The sequence below is a fragment of the Talpa europaea genome, assembly GCF_964194135.1.
Source record: "Talpa europaea genome assembly, chromosome: X".
Taxonomy (NCBI): domain Eukaryota; kingdom Metazoa; phylum Chordata; class Mammalia; order Eulipotyphla; family Talpidae; genus Talpa; species Talpa europaea.
The window spans coordinates 9,014,341-9,033,046 of record NC_140081.1 but is presented as its reverse complement, the minus strand read 5'-3'; the positions used below and the strand labels follow the sequence as shown (position 1 = coordinate 9,033,046).

Sequence of the window (18,706 nt, the reverse complement as noted above, 5' to 3'; positions counted from 1 at the left end):
CATTTGGTAGCTTGCTAGAAATGCAGACTTTCAGGCCCTGCCCTAGATCCACTGAATCAGAATGTGTAGTTTTACTAGGCCCCAAGGTGATTCTTAATGCATAGTTGCTGAGCTTAAGAAGTGATGGCCTATAGAAGACTCGCTTCTAGGGATTAGTGTAAAATAAGAACTCACTAAAAATCAAGACTGGGACTCTGAAAGTTAGAAACTCATAGATTTTTTTATAAACTGTTTGTCTTTTTTTTTTCAGTTCAATAAATCAATCATTTGTTATTATTCCTCTTGTAGGATGACTCAACAGTGAGATGTGTATTTTGGGATTTGGGCAGAAATGGTAGGTACTAGTCATACCTTTTACAAAGTTGAGTGAACAGGAGGTGGAGTGGGGAGGAAGAGGTAGTCATTGGTGCCGTGGCTTTGCTGATGGGACAGATCTCTGCCTAATGCAAACAGGTGGCAAAGGAGGCTGGTCATCCAATGGCTGCTCTGTCAAAGACAGGAGGCTGAATGAAACCGTCTGTACCTGCAACCACCTTACAAGCTTCGGTGTCCTACTGGTAATATCCCACACTACGTGGTCTTAGATTCGGGTTTGAGGGATAGTTGGACATCATACCCTGAGGTCTAATCAGATGGATAATGTCGATATGCCAGAAGATAGGATATTGCAGCAAAGTTACAGACCAATAAAATTATCCTTCCAATAAGCAAATGCATTTGTTAGGAAAATACCTGAATGTGGAAGCATATTTTCCATTCAAATTTCCTCTTTCAAATAGATAGGAGAATTAGGGAATTCAGATTAAAATGGGTACAAAAATTGTTTAGTTGCAATGCACTTTAAAATTTTTATAAAATGCCTTTTCATAAATCATCTCATTTAATCTCCTCAACAGACCTCCAAGATAGGTAGCATGAGTGTTGTTACTGTCATTTCAATGCAGTCAGAATTAAAACTTATTTTTTAGGTAACTGTCCACAGTAATAGAACTAAGAAATATAAGAGCCAGGAGCCAAATTCAAGTCTTTAGGCTCCTAGCCCAGCATTCTTCCAGTGTACCATAAACAGTGATCGGATGTTACATGGGTTTTGGAGTTGGCCAGACCTGAATTTGGACCTGGCAACTTTACTTCCTAGTTGTGTGACCTTGGACAAAGTACTGACCTCGCAGGCCTCAGTTAAACTATCTTGACCTGGTGATAAAAATTGTGCCTTCCTTGTAGGTTTGTAAAATAGACTATGGAGGGGCATTTAGGACACTCAATAAATATATAACCCATCACTCTTTTATTTACTTAAAAATACTTGGTCTTAAAAGCAATATTTTATTTTCTAGGACCTATCTCGAACATCCTTACCACCTGCTCAGATGATGGCTTTGACATTTATTACATATATTGGTTGTGGGTTTTCATCAATTTTTCTGTCAGTTACTCTGGTAACCTACATAGCCTTCGAGTGAGTATCCACAACTGGAAACTTGGATTATAGGGTGCAGTGCTCATTTCCATTGCCAAAATGAATTAAGTACAGCCCTCAGCCTACCTTATTCTGTAGCCACCTACATGTAAAGCTTCATGGGACATTTTGATTGCATGCTTGCTTCCTTCCACTAGTCTGTAAACTCACTAAAGCCACAGTTGTGTTTTAATTGTCTTTGTGCCCCAGAATGATGCCTGGTGCCCAGTCAACATTGTGAAATGTGAGATGGACACAGATGTGAAACCCAAGAGCTTAGAATCGGAGATAAACCATAGCTCCGTGTATAGCATAAGAGCTATTTTAATGTAATAATTTTCTAAGTTATACTGCACAGACATGAAAGATGAAATACATTAATGATTGTGGGGATGAAGAAAAATAAAGGGTATAAAGTCTCACTGAAAAAACCCAGATACTTCATGAGTGTGGCTTTGTGGGTCAAAGCAAGAATAATATCTCAAATAACAGCATCTCCTTAGTTTATCAGAAGGGTCCTTTTGGTCACATTTTATGGGGAGGGTTCCAATAAATTTTGTTGATAATGAAGGAAATAGGTAATTTTATTGAATTAACTAGATGAAACAATACGTAAGTTCTGGGATTTAGATTTTGGACACTGATCAGGAAAATGTACCAATTTACTTTCAGTGCCAAACTTAGGGTCCAGCTGTGACTACAGATCTTCTAATGGACCTTTGGCATTATTATTAATGAGACTGAATTACCATAAAGCCAACCATTACTCAGAATGATTTCACCAGATCTAATTTCACACACATAAACATGTACATGTCATCAGTTAGCTGTATTTTCCTATACTTATTACATTTAGCTATAGTTTAAAGTCATCTTTCCATGATCTCATTTAACTAGTAATATAAGATAATAGGGGAATCTGGCTGTTTTGAAGATATGGCAGCCCATTGTATGAGAAGCAGCAGCAATGTTTCTAGCAATATTTTGGAAGCAATAGGATAGATGCTTAGTAGAGTCCACGACAAAGTATTTAAAAGGATGGGTCAACAGTCAGCCTAAAAGGTTCCATAGAAATATAAATAAAAATTTTCCATATATTTTTCATGGATAATTCTGCTTAGATTTTTCCTTTGTTGTTGGTTTTAATGCCCATAGGCACACACTCAGAGAAGAAATTTATGTACTAGACATTTACCGAAGAATAAAAATAAATTGCTTAGGACACAGGGACATACCAGCAGATATGCTCATATAAGGGTTGGCAGAATGTGATACTGATTCTTTTCTTGTCCTTTCCTTTTAGAAAGATCCGGAGAGATTATCCTTCCAAAATCCTCATCCAGCTGTGTGCAGCTCTGCTCCTTCTGAACCTGGTGTTTCTCTTGGACTCATGGATTGCTTTGTATGACACACGAAGCCTGTGTATCTCAGTGGCTGTATTTCTGCATTATTTTCTCTTGGTCTCATTCACATGGATGGGCCTGGAAGCATTTCATATGTACCTGGCCCTTGTGAAAGTGTTTAATACATATATTCGAAAATACATCCTTAAATTCTGCATTGTTGGTTGGGGTATGTATAATCTTACTTGCACATTTGTCTGGGCATTCTCTGTATTTTCTCTAGTGGCTTTTTAATCAAGTAGATACAATGATGAAGCAAGTTATACTTGACAGGTTATTTTCCTTATATGTTGCCACCAAAGAGTGACCTTGTCAAGTTTCTTTCTAGAATACCTATTTCCCTTGTATGGGTTATGAACATAAAATTCTTTGAGACCAGGGCCATGAATCTTTTTTGTTTCTGTAGCAATTAGAATTGGGATTGGCACACAGACATAGAAGGTGCATCATAATGGAATAAGCTTGGTGATAATGAGGTACAACTCTCAGTCCTGGAGCTCCCACTAGCCCAACTCTGTTCTCTACCTGCAAGATGCCACACACATGTTCAGAAGGGCACAGTGACAGGATGTACAGATAAAACCTAATATAACATCATCATCACACTTCAGATCATGCCATTGCTGGTGGTGGCTTACAAAGTTGCCAAACCCCCCATCAAAGATCCGGAAGGTTTCTTCATTCATTCAATTCCCCACCAAATGTAGGTGTCTCATCAATTTGACTTATTTTTGACTAAAGATAATCTAACCTCCTCTCAAATACTTCTATTGTTAGGGAGCTCATTACCTTACAAGACAGTTAACCATTTTCTAAAGCTCTCTAGTTCTGTTTTTCCAGTATGTTCAATTGGTTTCCTGGTGGCATTTACCCAGTGGCCTGGGTGTTGCTCTCTCAGGCAAAAAAATAATAAGCTGATCCCTCCTCTGTTAAAGAGTAATTTAGATGATCTACAAGTAATATATGTATAACATTATGCATAATATTCTGTATAATACCCTATTTTTGTCATAAGTAACCCTATGAAAAACAAGCTAGTAAGGTTAGCAAGGCAATTATTGCTAATGCCAGGTGAAAAAACTGGCTCCAAGGGATGATGTGATTTACCCCAGTTCACATGACTTGAGAATAGAACTTGGCTTTGAGATTTCTTGTGCTCACATCCCTTCCATAGTACTACGGCCGCCATCCCTCTCAGACCCCCCCCTCTTCTACAGGCATTCCTTCAGCTATTCCCTATACAACAGGATGACAGATCTTTCCCCACCCTTTCACCCTGCATGTCCTTGTGAAGAGCAACAGAAAACACCTTCCCTTTTCCCTCTTCCCAGAAAGATAAGTGACTGCTTCTGACATTGATGTGGATTCTGTCTTCCTTGTAAAAGGCTGGAAGGTGAGAATCACTTGACAAGGACAAGCTCCACACTACATTAATTTGTTTAGGAAACTGTTGCACTTAGGAAATCATCATAAGCCAGAATCTCCAGAAGGTACATATATAAAGAAGTTAAACAAAACGCTATGTCAGATTGTAGCAGGTCCCTCAACCTGTCTGTGAGAAGGAATTGTTTTTTATTTACGAGAGTCTTGGGATTGACTGTCATATTGGTCTCTGTATAGTTCAAGATGTCAGCAAGGGGAGGGGTGGGAGGTGATGGGGTGGAGGGGTACAAAGGACTCCTTCATAGCCAAAAGCCATCTGAAGCTGAGAGGAGCCTTCTCATTGCACTTCTACCCATATCCCATTGGCTAAGACCTGGTCATGTGGCCACACACACCTTGCTGCAAGGGAGGCTGGGAGTGGGCCCACCCTGCCATGGAGGAAATAAACCTTGTTTGGTGACGAGCTCAGCAGTCTGCCACCAGAAGGCGACAGAACGCACTGTCTATTCTTCTCACCGCCTTTGGTTATTAGAACTACGTGTGACCACTGTTTCCCATTTCCCAGGGGTGCCAGCTGTGGTCGTGATCATCGTCCTGATTATATCCCCAGACAATTATGGACTTGGATCCTATGGGAAATTCCCCAATGGCTCGCCTGACGATTTGTGAGTACAGACAGAGCCCTGGAGGGAACGCTAAGTGACCTGAGAGACAATTCTCCCCAGAAAAGTGGAGGATCTAATCAGTGTATTGACTATGGCTGTCATTTTAATCAAGTCCACCAACAGTCTGAGCAGCCTTTGCAGTTAAATATCTAATGAGACGACCTAGTTGAAAATGCCCTCTACCACTTAAGTATGCACAACAAATTAGGAGGATGTATTTTGAAAATATTGTACTTCTATAAGCCTCTGATAAGATGAAATACCAGTTACAGTATATTAGTAAAGACTTATGGAATAGAGTTACTAGGATTTAAGGAGGGTAAAATCCTGAATGTTTTTAAATACTTTTAATCACCAAGTGTTCCCAAATAAACTCCTAAGTTTTCATCTCCTAGAACTATAAATGATTGTGAGGAACAGAGGTTTTATCTTTTTTCCCCTTTTGTATTTGTAGGAAATTTTCAGTAAAACGTTATAGATCATTGTATGATTTTGAACCATTTTTCAGCATCATAATTTTTTCTCTGTCACCCCCGCCCCCATTCCAGTTGTTGGATCAACAGCAATGCTGTGTTCTATATTACGGTCGTGGGATATTTCTGTGTAACATTTTTGCTGAACGTGAGCATGTTCATTGTGGTCCTGGTTCAGCTCTGTCGAATTAAAAAGAAAAAGCAACTAGGAGCCCAGCGAAAAACCAGTATTCAAGACCTCAGGAGTGTTGCTGGCCTTACATTTTTACTGGGAATTACCTGGGGCTTTGCCTTCTTTGCCTGGGGACCAGTTAATGTCGCCTTTATGTACCTCTTTGCCATATTTAATACCTTACAAGGTAAGTTCTGCAGCACTAAATATGCACTGAATGATCCCAGTCAAACTTAAAAATATCACTACTAAAAGTTAGACTATCTACCAAGTAGATTATTCAGTAGCTTAAGACATATTCACTGAAAAACAGATTCATCTCTAAGAAAGGGTTCTTTGAGCTCCTCGGAAGAAAGGCTTTCACTAAATTCAAGAACTGGTACTTTTTCCTCCTTTTCCATTATTATCTTCTTGGAGAGAATACTGTAGGGAACCTGTAAGGAACTCTTTCTGGGAAAGCCAGTTTCCCTTATTCAATTTGTTCCTTACTTAAAAAAAAAAAAAAAAAGTTACATGGAAGTAGAGCCTGCATCCAGAAGAGCGCACCTGTGTGACCGCCACCGTGTGCAGCTCACCGCGCCTACCTCCTAGGTCTGTGTTTGATTTAAAGACAATGGTAAATGTGAGTCAACAGACAGCCCCCGGTGGCAGCGGCCTTACCCAGTGACTAATCCTGACAAGTTGCTCTGCTGGGACACACAGCAGGGAAGGGACAGGCTGTGTGTGTCTACTTGGGAGCTTCCTGTTTGTTAATGAAGCCCAGCTGCAGTCATTTCTGAACCCTCTTTAGACTTACTAATTCATTTAGATCAGTGGTATAAAAGACTTGTCAGCTGTGATTAATTTTTAATGGAAGTGCTTTGGCACTAAAAACTGAGCAAGCAAAGAGGTTTACATTACAATATCAATAATTTATGTCCCTTGGCCTTCTTTTATTCCAAATCCTCTGTTGGGATGCCTTTTAATTGCATTCTCATCTGCTTGTTTTCATCTTTTCCTGTTGCTCTTAGAGTCCTCCTGTAGTTCTGTCAGGCAAAAGATCATTTTACTGGGTTTCAAGGAAATCTCAGTCTGAGATTGAATCCAAATGCCTAGCGTGACCATTTGTTCTTATTTTACTTCTAATTTTTACCTACAGTGTATCAGTTGTAAATTGATGTAGGCTCTGCCCTATATAATACTAAATAGAAAAGTTTTATTTGCCAACAACAATGGTATGCTAAGAGACTTTTCAGAGAAAAAATATATGTGACAAATCACATTAGTCATAGTCATGAAAGCAAGGTACCTACCCTCATGTATTTAATGTGGAAAATGAACTTGCCTTTTTCTTCTTCCCCACCCCCATGTCTTCTGATTAGAATATGAATGGATAGAAGGAAAGTATTGTTACATTTACAAAAGAGAGCTAATGCCTTGTGAGCCTTTGGGATGATGAAATGAAACAGGTTTATAGGTTCTGATTTGGGACTTGGGTACCCATTTTGTTCATACATGAAGTTTCTCCCTGAATTCGACCTGGGGCAGCTGCCCAGGGTGACAAATAAACATGGGTGTGCAGAATTCAAGCTATCAATCTTAAGGGTGCACACTGTACCCAACTAGAAGCAAACCTGATATTTTAAAATGAAGGTTTTACAGTACATAGATCGGAGTTTAGAGAGAGGGAGAACTCAGAACTCGTTCATTCAGTCAGGAACTACTTATTGGCAAAAACTGTAAGGAGTGACAGTAATGGGGCTCTGTGTTTGGGTGACTTGGGGACCAAGGTTGGGTGGGAGGTGGAACCTGAAGGCCATTTCAAGTTAGTGAACTGCCTGGGCTTGAGTGGAAGGGGTGAAGGCCCCAACAGGGCCATAGCTGTGAGCTGGAGGAAGAGGGAAGGATGTGAGACAGATGGAGGAGATAGCGTTTGACAGAACTTGGGAACGGATTATAACTACAGAGGGGCATCCTGGGTACAGGGCTTACACTTCCAAAGACAGTGAAGGCCAAGGACTGGATATGAGAGAGGAGAGAATGAGTTTAATTTGGGAAATGTGCAGTTATCATTTGTTTGATAAGTATTTTTATCTTACAAAGAGGGTACTCCCAGGATGCCCTTTCATAGCAAACTTTCTGAGGACTTTGGACTTTTTTTTGTCAATTTGCAAAATTTCACTGTGCCTATAGATGCCAATGATCTTATCTTTTGTGCAAAGTAAGTTCATGACATGCAGGTCTTAGTTTGGAATTCATTGTGTTCTGGGTTTTTTTTCCCCCCATAGGATTTTTCATATTCATCTTTTACTGTGTAGCAAAAGAGAATGTGAGAAAGCAGTGGAGGCGGTATCTTTGTTGTGGGAAGTTACGGCTGGCTGAAAATTCTGGTAAAGATTTACCTTTTTTCTCCTTCTCTTAAATCTTGAGGGTAAGAGTGAATAAAATAAAGCAATCAATGCCAAAGGGCTACTGGATCTGGAAATCAATGAAGGGGACCTTCTCAACAAAAAATACAGATCGTGAATATTATGGAAAAAAACCTAGTTGAATTAAAGAAATAGTTATTCCTATCTGAGAACTTAGTGAGCAATGGGTTGGGTGCTTTTTGAATGAAGCAACAGTGAAATTTTTAGATTTTATTTCCTTTTGGGCTCATATTTTCTGTTTACCCAAAGTGATTTTTAATACTTATCTTCTATAACTTTTGAAGTTGTGAATCAACCTTTTCTCTATAGGTCTTCCTGGCTGTCAGTTGCTTAATTTGTTAGTGTATTGGACACGTCATACAATCTTTAGCATATACCTGGTTAATTTGTCTATAGCGTACATTTGGTTACTTTGAAGTTACTTTCATGTATGCCCTGCTGTGTTGTAGAGCATATAGCTTATTTTTAAGAAAATAAGAAAAATACAGTGCTCTTTGAAAAACTAAATTCCTTTTGCAGGAATACCATCCATGAACACGTTGCAGTACTGCAAAGACCTGGTGGTATAAGATCTCTACTCAGAAAATACAGTACATAGAGTTCAATCATTTGCATGCATTTAAGAACCATTAATCATCACACCACCATCAATTGGTGTTCTTAAGACAGTCCTTGGCTCTGAGGTACTACCTAATCCAGTAGATCTTTATAGACACAACCACATTAGCTTGGCCTTTAGTTCCAAGGGGATATAGGCTACTTTTAACAAGGCAGTCACTTACGGCACAAATGTAGATGGTCTAAGGTGAAAATACATTTTATCCTGCCACCTTGTGAAATGTGTGACTCCTCTGGAGGAGCTGGACTGAGATGATTTGCTAGAGCAGGTACACTGGTGATCATCTCTTGCATTTGAGCTTCAACATACTGTCCTGTTTTTCTGTAATGCTTATTCTGCTGTAGACTGGAGTAAAACTGCTACTAATGGCTTAAAGAAGCAGACTGTAAACCAAGGAGTGTCCAGCTCTTCAAATTCCTTACAGTCAAACAGTAACTCCACCCACTCCACCACGCTGCTAGTGAATAATGATTGCTCAGGACTCACGAGCGGGAATGGTATGTACATCTCACTACAGTATTTCTCAAGCTAGTGTTTAGTTTTTTAAAGTACTTTTATCCTTTAACGGCATTTTTGCTAAGCAAAGTGAACAATTACATATATGACTTGTGGATCAAAGTGTGGTTCACTTATATATGATAAATTTTATTAATCCAAATTTATTCATTATAGAGTAAATATCACAACAGCTTTTTTTTTTTTTTTAAGATTTAGTTTTTCATGATGGGGATTGATGAAGGCCTAAAAGTTTTAATGTTGCAAGTCCCTATTTATGTGCAAGCAGTACCTAAAATAGTTGATAAGACTATATCAATTTTTAGTACAGCTACAATCATACAGATCTTCAACACTTTAAAACTCCCTATTTTTTAATTGTCATGTATCTTCATGTTTTCCATGGTGTGGCTGCCTTGTGACAGTGCCCAAACCCCCCATGAAGATCTCAAATACTGCAAGATCAGTACTGGTGACCATATCTGTCATCAATATATGAACAGATTATTGCTGCTGCACCTCCTTTGCTCATTAATTCTGATATTTCTAACTAAAACTTCCGTTACATTTTCTTTCTTTTTTTAAGACTGGGCTGCTTATTACTCATAAAAGCTTAACCACTTCTATCTTTGTTGGCTTCTTACTATACTTTGCATTTTTATAAAAACTTAAAATTCTGCCGGAGATTTTGTTTTCCTTCCCTGGAGAATTTATTTTTATTTTTCATTTTAGGACATTAGTTATTTTCATAATAAATTCAAATAAATTTGTGAGATGGTTCATGACACTTACCAGATAGTTTCCCATCCTCCCAAAGATAGGAAGCCCTGCTGTTTGTATGGACTTTTAAAATAAAAGGAGCTGCCTCAAAGTCAGGGTTTCCCAACCTCAGCCCAACAGATATTTGTGGCTAAATAATTCTTTGTTGTGGGGGGCTGTGCATTTGGGGCTATTTAGCACCATCCCTATTCTTCAGTGACCAGATCCCAATAGTACCCACCCACTCATCCCCAGTTGTAACAACCAAATATATCATTGCAAAATGTCCATTGAGGGATAAAGTGTCCCCCCCCCCTTCATTGAGAGCCATTGCTGCAGAAGATAGAAACAGCTGTCATAAGGCTTGTTACTGTAGTTACAGGAGAGAACCCTATTTCTATGCCAAACTGCTGTATCAAAAATGAGTCAATGTAGGTTAACAGAGTAGTGGCAATGGCAGTTAAAACTGGTGAAGTTAGTGTAAGGAAGTATGCTCAAAGTAAAGCAATCAGAGGCATGAGATGAGTCACCAAGAATCACAGTTTATCAATAAAGCCTATGGCTTTCATAGAAGCATCTGAGTTCTTAAGGGCAGATTTTTCCATATCCAAAAAGAGCTCAGAGATGAAGCCTCGCTCGCTCGGCCTCTCAGTAAGCTATCATTCTTTGAGGAATCAGATTTGATGGAAGCAGTATATTTTGTACAGCTGTTTGATCTGGCTGATTTCACAGAGCTATTTTTGATGTCTAATAGTGAGGGTGGGGGTGAATTTAGATCATCAAAATGGCCAATTGTTTAATACCACATAACATGCATGTCTGTTAGACATCCTTGACTCCTCAGTCCACACCAGGATCTGGGATAAATGAAGGATGGGATAGGCAATTTCAGAAAAAGCAGCTGGAAGTTGAATGGTTTACTATACCAAGTCAACTTGTTCCTACACCAAAATGTCCTCAAACCAAAATGCCTAATCAGGACAGCTGCCTTAGTCACATGTCCTACTAGAGCTGGGTCAACCAGTATCCATCACCTACTTTGTGTGAATATTGCACATTTCACTCTGAGCTGCCTCAGCCATCTCACTCGGTCGGAACAAGAGGTCACAGGAGCACAGTTTGGACAGAACATCACATGTTGATGCCACCATATCTGAGCCATGTAACCTTCAACAAAGGACTTAATGTATGAAACTCGGTTTCTGAAATGGGGATAATCTAGCACCCAGCCTGTAGGGTTATAACTGAGATAATACTTACAAAGTTCTTAGCGCTGTTATCATCATCATTACAATCATTAACAAACCAGCGGGCTTGTTAGCCAGCTTTCTGTATCGTCTTTCCACAGTACAAGGACCACCCACACCCACGCGCACCATCAGGGCCTGCTGGGGTGGTGGGTGGGGCGGGAAGGTACAAGTCCAAATAAAGTCGCTCCAAAATGCCCAGCTGCTCCCTGGCATGGATCCTTGGGTTGGGATTGGTCATTTCCTCTTGGGAATCAGTCCTGTCCTGGATTGTCAGAGGGGTTGGTTTGGTCTATGAGAGACGATTTCTTCTTGCCATGACTACTGCAGCGAGTTGCTCTGGGTTTCTCTGGTAGAAAGTTTTATTTTATAGGAATCTTAGGGAGCCAACAACCTTGTAAGGGACTTATGGGGATCACTGCTAATTTATTTGAGGAGCCTAGAATCTTAGGTTAGGTTGTACTGTGCCTATGCTACTACTTGAAGCTGATAGATGTTCAACTGGAGTTGGGAAATGGCACTTTAAAATGAAATATATTGCTTTGCTTCAGATTTTGACCATTTCATTCAAAAAACTGCCATAGAAAACTGATTTCTGAATCAGTTTCCAATTTGATTTGCTTATTTTGAGTGGTCTTGAGGAAGAAGTGAAAATTAAACAAAATATTACAATATATCATAATCTTTTAAAAGATATATTCTTTGTGCATATGTAACAGTAAAGTGATATTTATGTTTGTTTTTTTTTTAAATCCTTTCTGGGGATACTTCCTGACAGCCATTTGTCTTTCCTTACACAGGGAATGCTTCTACGGAGAAGAATGGTGTTTCTTACAGTGTTCAGAACGGGGATGTGTGTCTTCACGATTTTACTGGAAAACAGCACATGTTTAATGAAAAAGAAGATTCCTGCAATGGTAAAAGCCGTGTTGCTCTCAGAAGGACTTCAAAGCGCGGAAGTTTACATTTTATTGAGCAAATGTGATTCCTTTTTCTAAAATCAAAGCATGATGCTTGACAGTGTGAAAATGTCCAGTTTTACCTTTTACACAATGTGAGATGTATGAAAATCAACTAATTTTATACTGAGCAACCTCTGGAAGAGCATAAGCTAATTGAAGGCAGTGGTTACCATTGGAAGAGGAAACCAAGACATTTTACCATGGTTTTTAAGACATTTGCTATTTGGTTTCTTCTTCATTTTAAAAGAAGATTGGTTTTAAACAATACACCAAGACTAAGACGAAAAAATAAGTAAATAATAGCAGTTCATTTCCCACCGCATTTTAAGGCGGTTACCTTTGATAACATGTAAAGCAACTGTTGACTTCAGCCTGCTGGTGGGTTTAGTTGCGCATGCCTTTGTTGTAAATAAGCTAAATTCTAGGGACCCACGTGTCAAAAATCTTACTTCTACATTTTTTGTATTTATTTTCTACTGTGTAAATTTATTTCTTTGTAGAGTCGTGGTTGTGTTGTGTCTAATGTGATAATTCAGAAAATGCTTGCTAGTTCAGTGAATTCTATAACTCCTTTTGGAGATTATATGGGATGTGAAACAGAAACTTCACTGAAATTAAGAAATAATGATGACAGCCAGATAAGAAACATGTAAACAGACAGTGCCACAATTAGCTCATACAGTGCCTTTGACTGAAAAAGGTGACTAGATAAAGGTGCCCCCACTGGGCAGGCACAGCCTCAATGGCTCATACATTGGCAAATAGAGTGGGGGGTCATATTTTAGCCCCACTCACCTTCTTGGGTGCACCTTTGTGCAGGATACAACCTGAACAACCGTGCATGGCATTCAATACCGAGACCATTTCTTGACCTCATCTCTAATCATCAGGTTATGGGATCTGCTCCAAGATATTTGACTCAATACCTTGGCCTCAGAGAGGGATGGAACTGTAATCAAGACCACATTCAGGGAAATTGTGAATGTGGAGGAAGATACATACACTGCCATTTCTCAGATCCCCAGAGCCTGTCCAGAAGGGAGAAGAGTAGGATTACTTTTGAAAAGAGATGTATATAAGGAAATCATATTGCTGTCTTTAAAAGGTAACTGCACGGTGCTGTGTTGGCTGTCAGGACTGGTCTGTTCTGGCCCTGCCAGGGCTTCATTTATTTTCTAAACGGTGTCACGTCTTGAAGAGTGTATAGTGACAAGACGAGGGGGAGCAGCTATTGGGAATGGTGAACTATCCTTCAATGCTATTGTTTCCATATGTATCAAACCCTGATTGCTCCTACTATAGAGGGCCTATCTTGCTTCCCACCTACAGCTGCTTGAGCAGTGCCTCAAGTATGTCCTCATAAGGAACATTTCAAAACCCCTAAGTTAGGTCCTTCACTAAGGTTCCCTTGCATATATTTCAAGTGAATGTTGTATCCCAGACTAATCATAATAATAATGTAATACACTTCTATGAGTGCTGATTTGTTTTTGCAATATTTCTTCTCTGATTTATTTAATTTTCTTGTATTTATATGTTAAAATCAACAAAAAAATGTTAAAGTCAATGAAATAAATTTGCAGTTAAGTCCTTTAAGTTTGAGAAATTACACAAGGAGAAAATGCTTGCAATCCCCTTCCTTGGCGGCGTGGCATGAGAATTGTAGGATTTGCCTGATCAAGACAAACTCGACAGTAACATCCTTGGCGAACAGCAGGCACACTGGGACTGTGAAGTCAGCAGGAACTATTCTGCCTCATGAGGTTGGCTCCTGAGGTCCCTTCATCTTCCCCCTACTCTCTCAAGATCAACTATTTAACACATATTGCTGTATCAACTCTGGATTTGGATCCAAGTGTCTGCCTCCTCAGAACTGAACAGTAGGATTTCAAGATGAGGACAGGATTTGGGGTTTCTAGGGAGCTGATTAGCATATAGGAGCCACAGATCGGGAAAGTTAGCCTCAACTCCAAAAGGGGTCTCTGAGCAATCTCTCCTTCCAAGATGCTCAACTTCCTTGAAGATGCTGAGCACTAAATTGATAGGGAAGGAGGTGACATACTCTAGATTTGGGGGGTGAAATCTCAGAAAGCAGATCGCTTAAAACAGATTATGTAACTGGTTCATTTTGTGTACACAGAAGGATGTACAATATCTTGATGTCTTTTAGATGCCACGTCCCCCTCCCCCTGCCTTATTGTGTGTTGTGTCTGGTCCGCAGTCCTTAAGCCAAATTCTCTATTTGTTTTGCTTCAGACAGATAAAGGGCAGACAGAGAGAATATTCCTGAAAAGCCTCCTCCTTTGGGCTTAAAACTGGTAGCATATTCTGAAATGCTGTTAAAGGACATAGAGGTGGGATTAATGAGGGAGCAAGGAGTGTCACACCAGTGGCCAGAATTTGAAGAATTTCTTCAGAACATTTGAAAAGTTTTTTTTTTTTTTTCCCAAAACACACTGCAATCATTAATCCCACAAAAATTATTAACTTCAGTGAGCAGCATCAAGATTGCTCTAGAGGAAGCTGTAAAGCGGCATCATTTGGAGACTGGGTTGCACCTAATAAGGTCACATAGGCAGGTTTGCTAAAAGCCATTTGGACAAAATGCTAATTTAATGAATAAGCAATTTACCAAATGGACTGTGTGTTGTCATTTTGTCTCTGTAACAGCATTTTAGGGCCTGTTCAGTCTGTGTCTGCCATGGTACTCACTGCTGCGGTTGGATTCAGAAGGACAGGGAAAGGAAAGACTGAGTGGACATAAGAACGTAATCATAAGTGAGAAGAATTCTTACCAGAATATTATTTTTTTCTTTTCACTGCAATCTTTAGGGTACAGCATTAAAAAGTTGGTGCAGACAAAAATTGAATAGATTTTTCCAGAATATATTCTTTTAATATGTTCTTCCCAATGATGAAATCGTATGCTCATTAGTGTTTCCTCTCTTTGCGTCTCAGTCTCAAACTAGCTACCGTAGCTGGGGCAGAGACAAATTCAACATTCCTTAAAATACTATGATGAAAAACAAAATAATCTGCAGTCATAGAAATAACTAAATTTGGTGAACTGGCTAGTTTCAGCAATGCAATTCCGAACTGACCTTCTTTATGTCAAAGATGGAGTGCTTTCCTTTACAGACCTGCACTCTCTGGGAGAAACATTTGACGGTTTCTACATTCCACCTTCCTTGGTAGAGAAGCTCCTTTGGTGGGACAATGGGCAGACCCTCTAGTTGAGGTCAGAGAAGCGATGTGGTCCTGCCCCAGGGGCTAGTTGGGGATTTTTATGAAGATCCTGAAGGAGCTTCAGAAGCAATAACATATCCCATCACATTGATATCTGTTCCGTGATAAATATTTGAGAAATGACTTTAGAGACAGGTTTCTGTTGGGTCACAATTGGAGAAAGGCTTCATGATATGGGAGCCAAGATAATGGAGATTATATATTTCAGGGACATGAAGATATAAGATGTTTCTGATTTTTTAGTAGCACAGCTCCTAGTCCAAAATGAATCACTAACATTCAGTTGGAAATTTAAAAGCTAAGAAGTAGGAGCCTTCCTTTTTGGCTTTATCCCTGAATGTCAAGTTATTAAAAAATACAGCTTATATGATAATATGCTTTAAAACACAGGCCAAAGCCTAAGAATGTAGGCTGGCTAGACACCAAATGGGGTACATGTGTGTAGAGCAGAATTTACAAAGAATGAGATCGAGAAACTGAAAATGTTTCTATACCTGTGGAAATGCCAGATAATGAGCAAAAGTCATCAACTATTTCCCCTATGGTCAATGTGAACAAAAGCAGTAATGAAAAAAGCAATGATCCCAGGTTTTAGATGTAGAATACATGAGAGCACATTGTTTAGACTCAGAAGTTAGGCAAATTAACTTAATGTCTAGTTTTATTTACTCCTAGACCATAGTAAATTCTGCATGGGGGCACCTTGAATGGATTGCTGGATTGCTGCATACTTTAAGAGCCAACAGTAAGAAAACGAAGGATGTGAGATGATGAGGGGTTTGGTGCTTTAACTGAGCAACAAACATTTATGTTATGGAATTTCTGAAATGAACTTGGTTAAAGACCTTTCATAGGGGAACCAGCTGAGCAGGACTGATTTTCATTCATTCATTCATTCAATACTAATTGAGCTACAACTACATGCTCAACATGACCAGTAATGGTAGGGGATACCAAAGACTGTTTCAATGAGTAACATACAACCCAGTTAGAAATATACGCCTCACATAAAAACAAAAATAACAATATGAGGCAATGATATTGCAAATAATGAAAACAGCTATTAAACACCTTTCTATGAGCCACAGTGCTAAAAGCTTTCTATTCACCCTCTTGACCTTCTTCATAGGCACCCTAGAAGGTGGGTGCCATTATTATCCCCATTTTATACATGAGAACATCAGTTTAAACTGCATGCTCAACCACTTGTAAATGGCAGAACTGGAATTTGAACTCCATTTGAACTGACTCCAAAACCTAAACTCTTACTAAAGAAATTGTGGGAATTCAGAGAACGGGGAGGGTCAATAATATGAGGGAAAAGCTGAGCTGGTCCTGAAAGGAAAGATCCCTTCAGCTAGGTCAGGAGGGGAAGGGCTGCTGGTGAAAGCACATGGTGAATGCACGGAGACTAGTGTAGTGCTTGTGGAAACAATCACATGAACTGAACGGTACACTGGAATTCATCTGGGGCCAGATTTTGGTGGAAGTGAGAACTGGGTTGAAGATGGTGAACTGCAGGTAATGAGCTGCCATGAAGCACTGTAATGCCAAGTTTCACGCTGTAGCCTGCGAGTGATGAACTGCACCCACTTGACTAGGGCGGGGGCCGCAGGTGCGGGGCACCCATGGTCCCCGCCCGAGGCTGACCCTTCCGCGGCGTGCACCGGCCCCCCTACGCGGCTTCCGCTCGGCGGCAGAGACGCGGCTGGGCGGGCCTATTCCTCCCGCCTCGGGTGAGGTTGGCCGCCCAGTCCGGGAGCCTCCTCCTTTATCTCCTCCCCAAGGAGGAAGAGGGCGGCGCTAGGGCGGAGCTGAGGACGCGACTGTGAGCTCAGCCCAGGGCGGAGCTGGGCGGGCGGAGCTGGGCCGCCCGCGCGGGAGCGAGAGGGGCGTTCCAGGCCCCCGGCGCCGCAGTCCCCTTACCTGGCTCCTCTGGCCGGGCTCCGCGGGTTCGGCCTGGCCCCGGGGGCGGAGCCGGGGGCGGCTCCAGGGGCGGGGTTGGGGGCGGCTCCAGGACGTCCAGGTGGCCGCGGCGGAAGGGCCTGTTTCTCTAGGACTCGAGGGTCTGCGGCCCTCGGAAGGTGAGGAGCTGAGGAAGGCCAGCTAGCTCCCGCCCGGAGCCGGGCTGTCCGCCGCGCCCGCGGGCCTCTCCTTTCTCGTTCCCCCTCAGGCTGCGCCTCGAGGGTTCCGTTACGCGGGGGGGCGGGGCAAGGGGCGGGGCTGGGAGCGGCCCGCGGCCCGCGGCCGGCGGGTGGGAGCGGGCAGGGTCGGGTAGGGTTGGCGGCCCCCCGGGGGCCTCCCCACAGCCTCCCGAAGACAAAGACAAAAAAAAAAAAAAAAAAGGCACAGTGGGGAAAGGCAGCGTCACCCCACCCCCGGAACTCAGTTCCCTGCTTCTCCTTGGGGCCCCTCGGACCCTGGAGCGTCGGGGCCGAGCGGGTCTGGTCAAGGCGGGGCCGCGGTGGCGCCAGTCCGGGTCTCCACCCCTGCCCCCTCCAGCCTTGCAAAACTCTGGTTGGCTTGCTTACCACCCCTACTCTGGTTCTACCGTTTTTAGAAGTACGGCTCTCTTACCGCGGGGCTCCGTCCCGAGAACTGATCGAGGCTGTGATTGGGAGCCAGACACTCTTGCGGCCGCAACCCGGGCGTGCACCCGGTCGGGAGCCGCGGATCCCCGAGCTTCTCCAAGATGAGGAGCAGGAGCAATTCTGGGGTCCGCTTGGATGGATACGCGCGACTTGTGCAACAAACCATCCTGTGTTACCAGGTAAGGAGGGAGCACCCCGATCTGCCCTCTCCTCGCAGTTCTCCTACCCAGACCCTCAGGTGTCCCGAGACCTTGCAGTTCAGACATTTTCTCTTTAAATTCAGTCCTTGCTGCCTGGTGATTCCCTCCACCCCATTTCTACCCCTTCCTCTTCACGAGACAGGGGGCCGACGGATTGTGAAGCTACCCTCCTTAGAATTCTTTGACCAGTGTTTGGGATCCACGACAGAAAGAGCCTGCGAGGGTGCCCTGGGTGCAAAACGCTCTTGTTGCATTGACTCTGTTTCTTTTCGATGAGAGAGGAGGTGTGTGTAGGTTGGACAGAGCACACTGAATGAACACGGTTAACTCTGGACTGCAAGGACAGCAGACAGTAGTGAAGAAGCTCCTGAGGTTTGCAGCCCACTCTTGAATGTGGGGGCAGCCGTGGCTGCTGCTCCCGTCAGTTCCCTCTTTAAGATGGGGGGGGGGAGAGTTAAGGCTTACTCTGGTTGCTGTTTTACAGATGGGGAAACTTCAAGCCAAAAAGGTAGTAAGGTCCAAAAAAAACACAGGTCTTTTGCTCCCAAGTTCAAGAGTACCAGTGAAGCTGCCCATGTGGTCTGAGGTATGACTATGCCTGCTGTTTCCTACTGGGTTAAAGTT

General features: G+C 41.9%; 2 protein-coding genes across 8 annotated transcripts in view; both read left to right on the top strand.

Annotated features, from left to right (window-relative positions):
• The window catches only part of ADGRG2 (adhesion G protein-coupled receptor G2), a gene marked incomplete at both ends in the record, with an annotated part of 106,848 nt that extends 94,780 nt beyond the window's left edge, over positions 1–12,068 (top strand). For all 4 annotated transcript variants that reach the window (XM_084258556.1, XM_084258553.1, XM_084258555.1 and 1 more), the window contains 9 exons: positions 289–334; positions 454–557; positions 1,338–1,459; positions 2,763–3,031; positions 4,811–4,910; positions 5,459–5,742; positions 7,823–7,924; positions 8,927–9,079; positions 11,884–12,068. In XM_084258556.1, the coding sequence (XP_084114682.1) occupies positions 289–334; positions 454–557; positions 1,338–1,459; positions 2,763–3,031; positions 4,811–4,910; positions 5,459–5,742; positions 7,823–7,924; positions 8,927–9,079; positions 11,884–12,068 (1,365 nt within the window). The remainder of the gene's footprint in view (positions 1–288; positions 335–453; positions 558–1,337; positions 1,460–2,762; positions 3,032–4,810; positions 4,911–5,458; positions 5,743–7,822; positions 7,925–8,926; positions 9,080–11,883) is intronic.
• A 5,915-nt stretch (positions 12,069–17,983) lies between these two features.
• The window catches only part of PHKA2 (phosphorylase kinase regulatory subunit alpha 2), a gene marked incomplete at both ends in the record, with an annotated part of 62,064 nt that continues 61,341 nt past the window's right edge, over positions 17,984–18,706 (top strand). For all 4 annotated transcript variants that reach the window (XM_084258552.1, XM_084258551.1, XM_084258549.1 and 1 more), the window contains one exon: positions 17,984–18,061. In XM_084258552.1, the coding sequence (XP_084114678.1) occupies positions 17,984–18,061 (78 nt within the window). The remainder of the gene's footprint in view (positions 18,062–18,706) is intronic.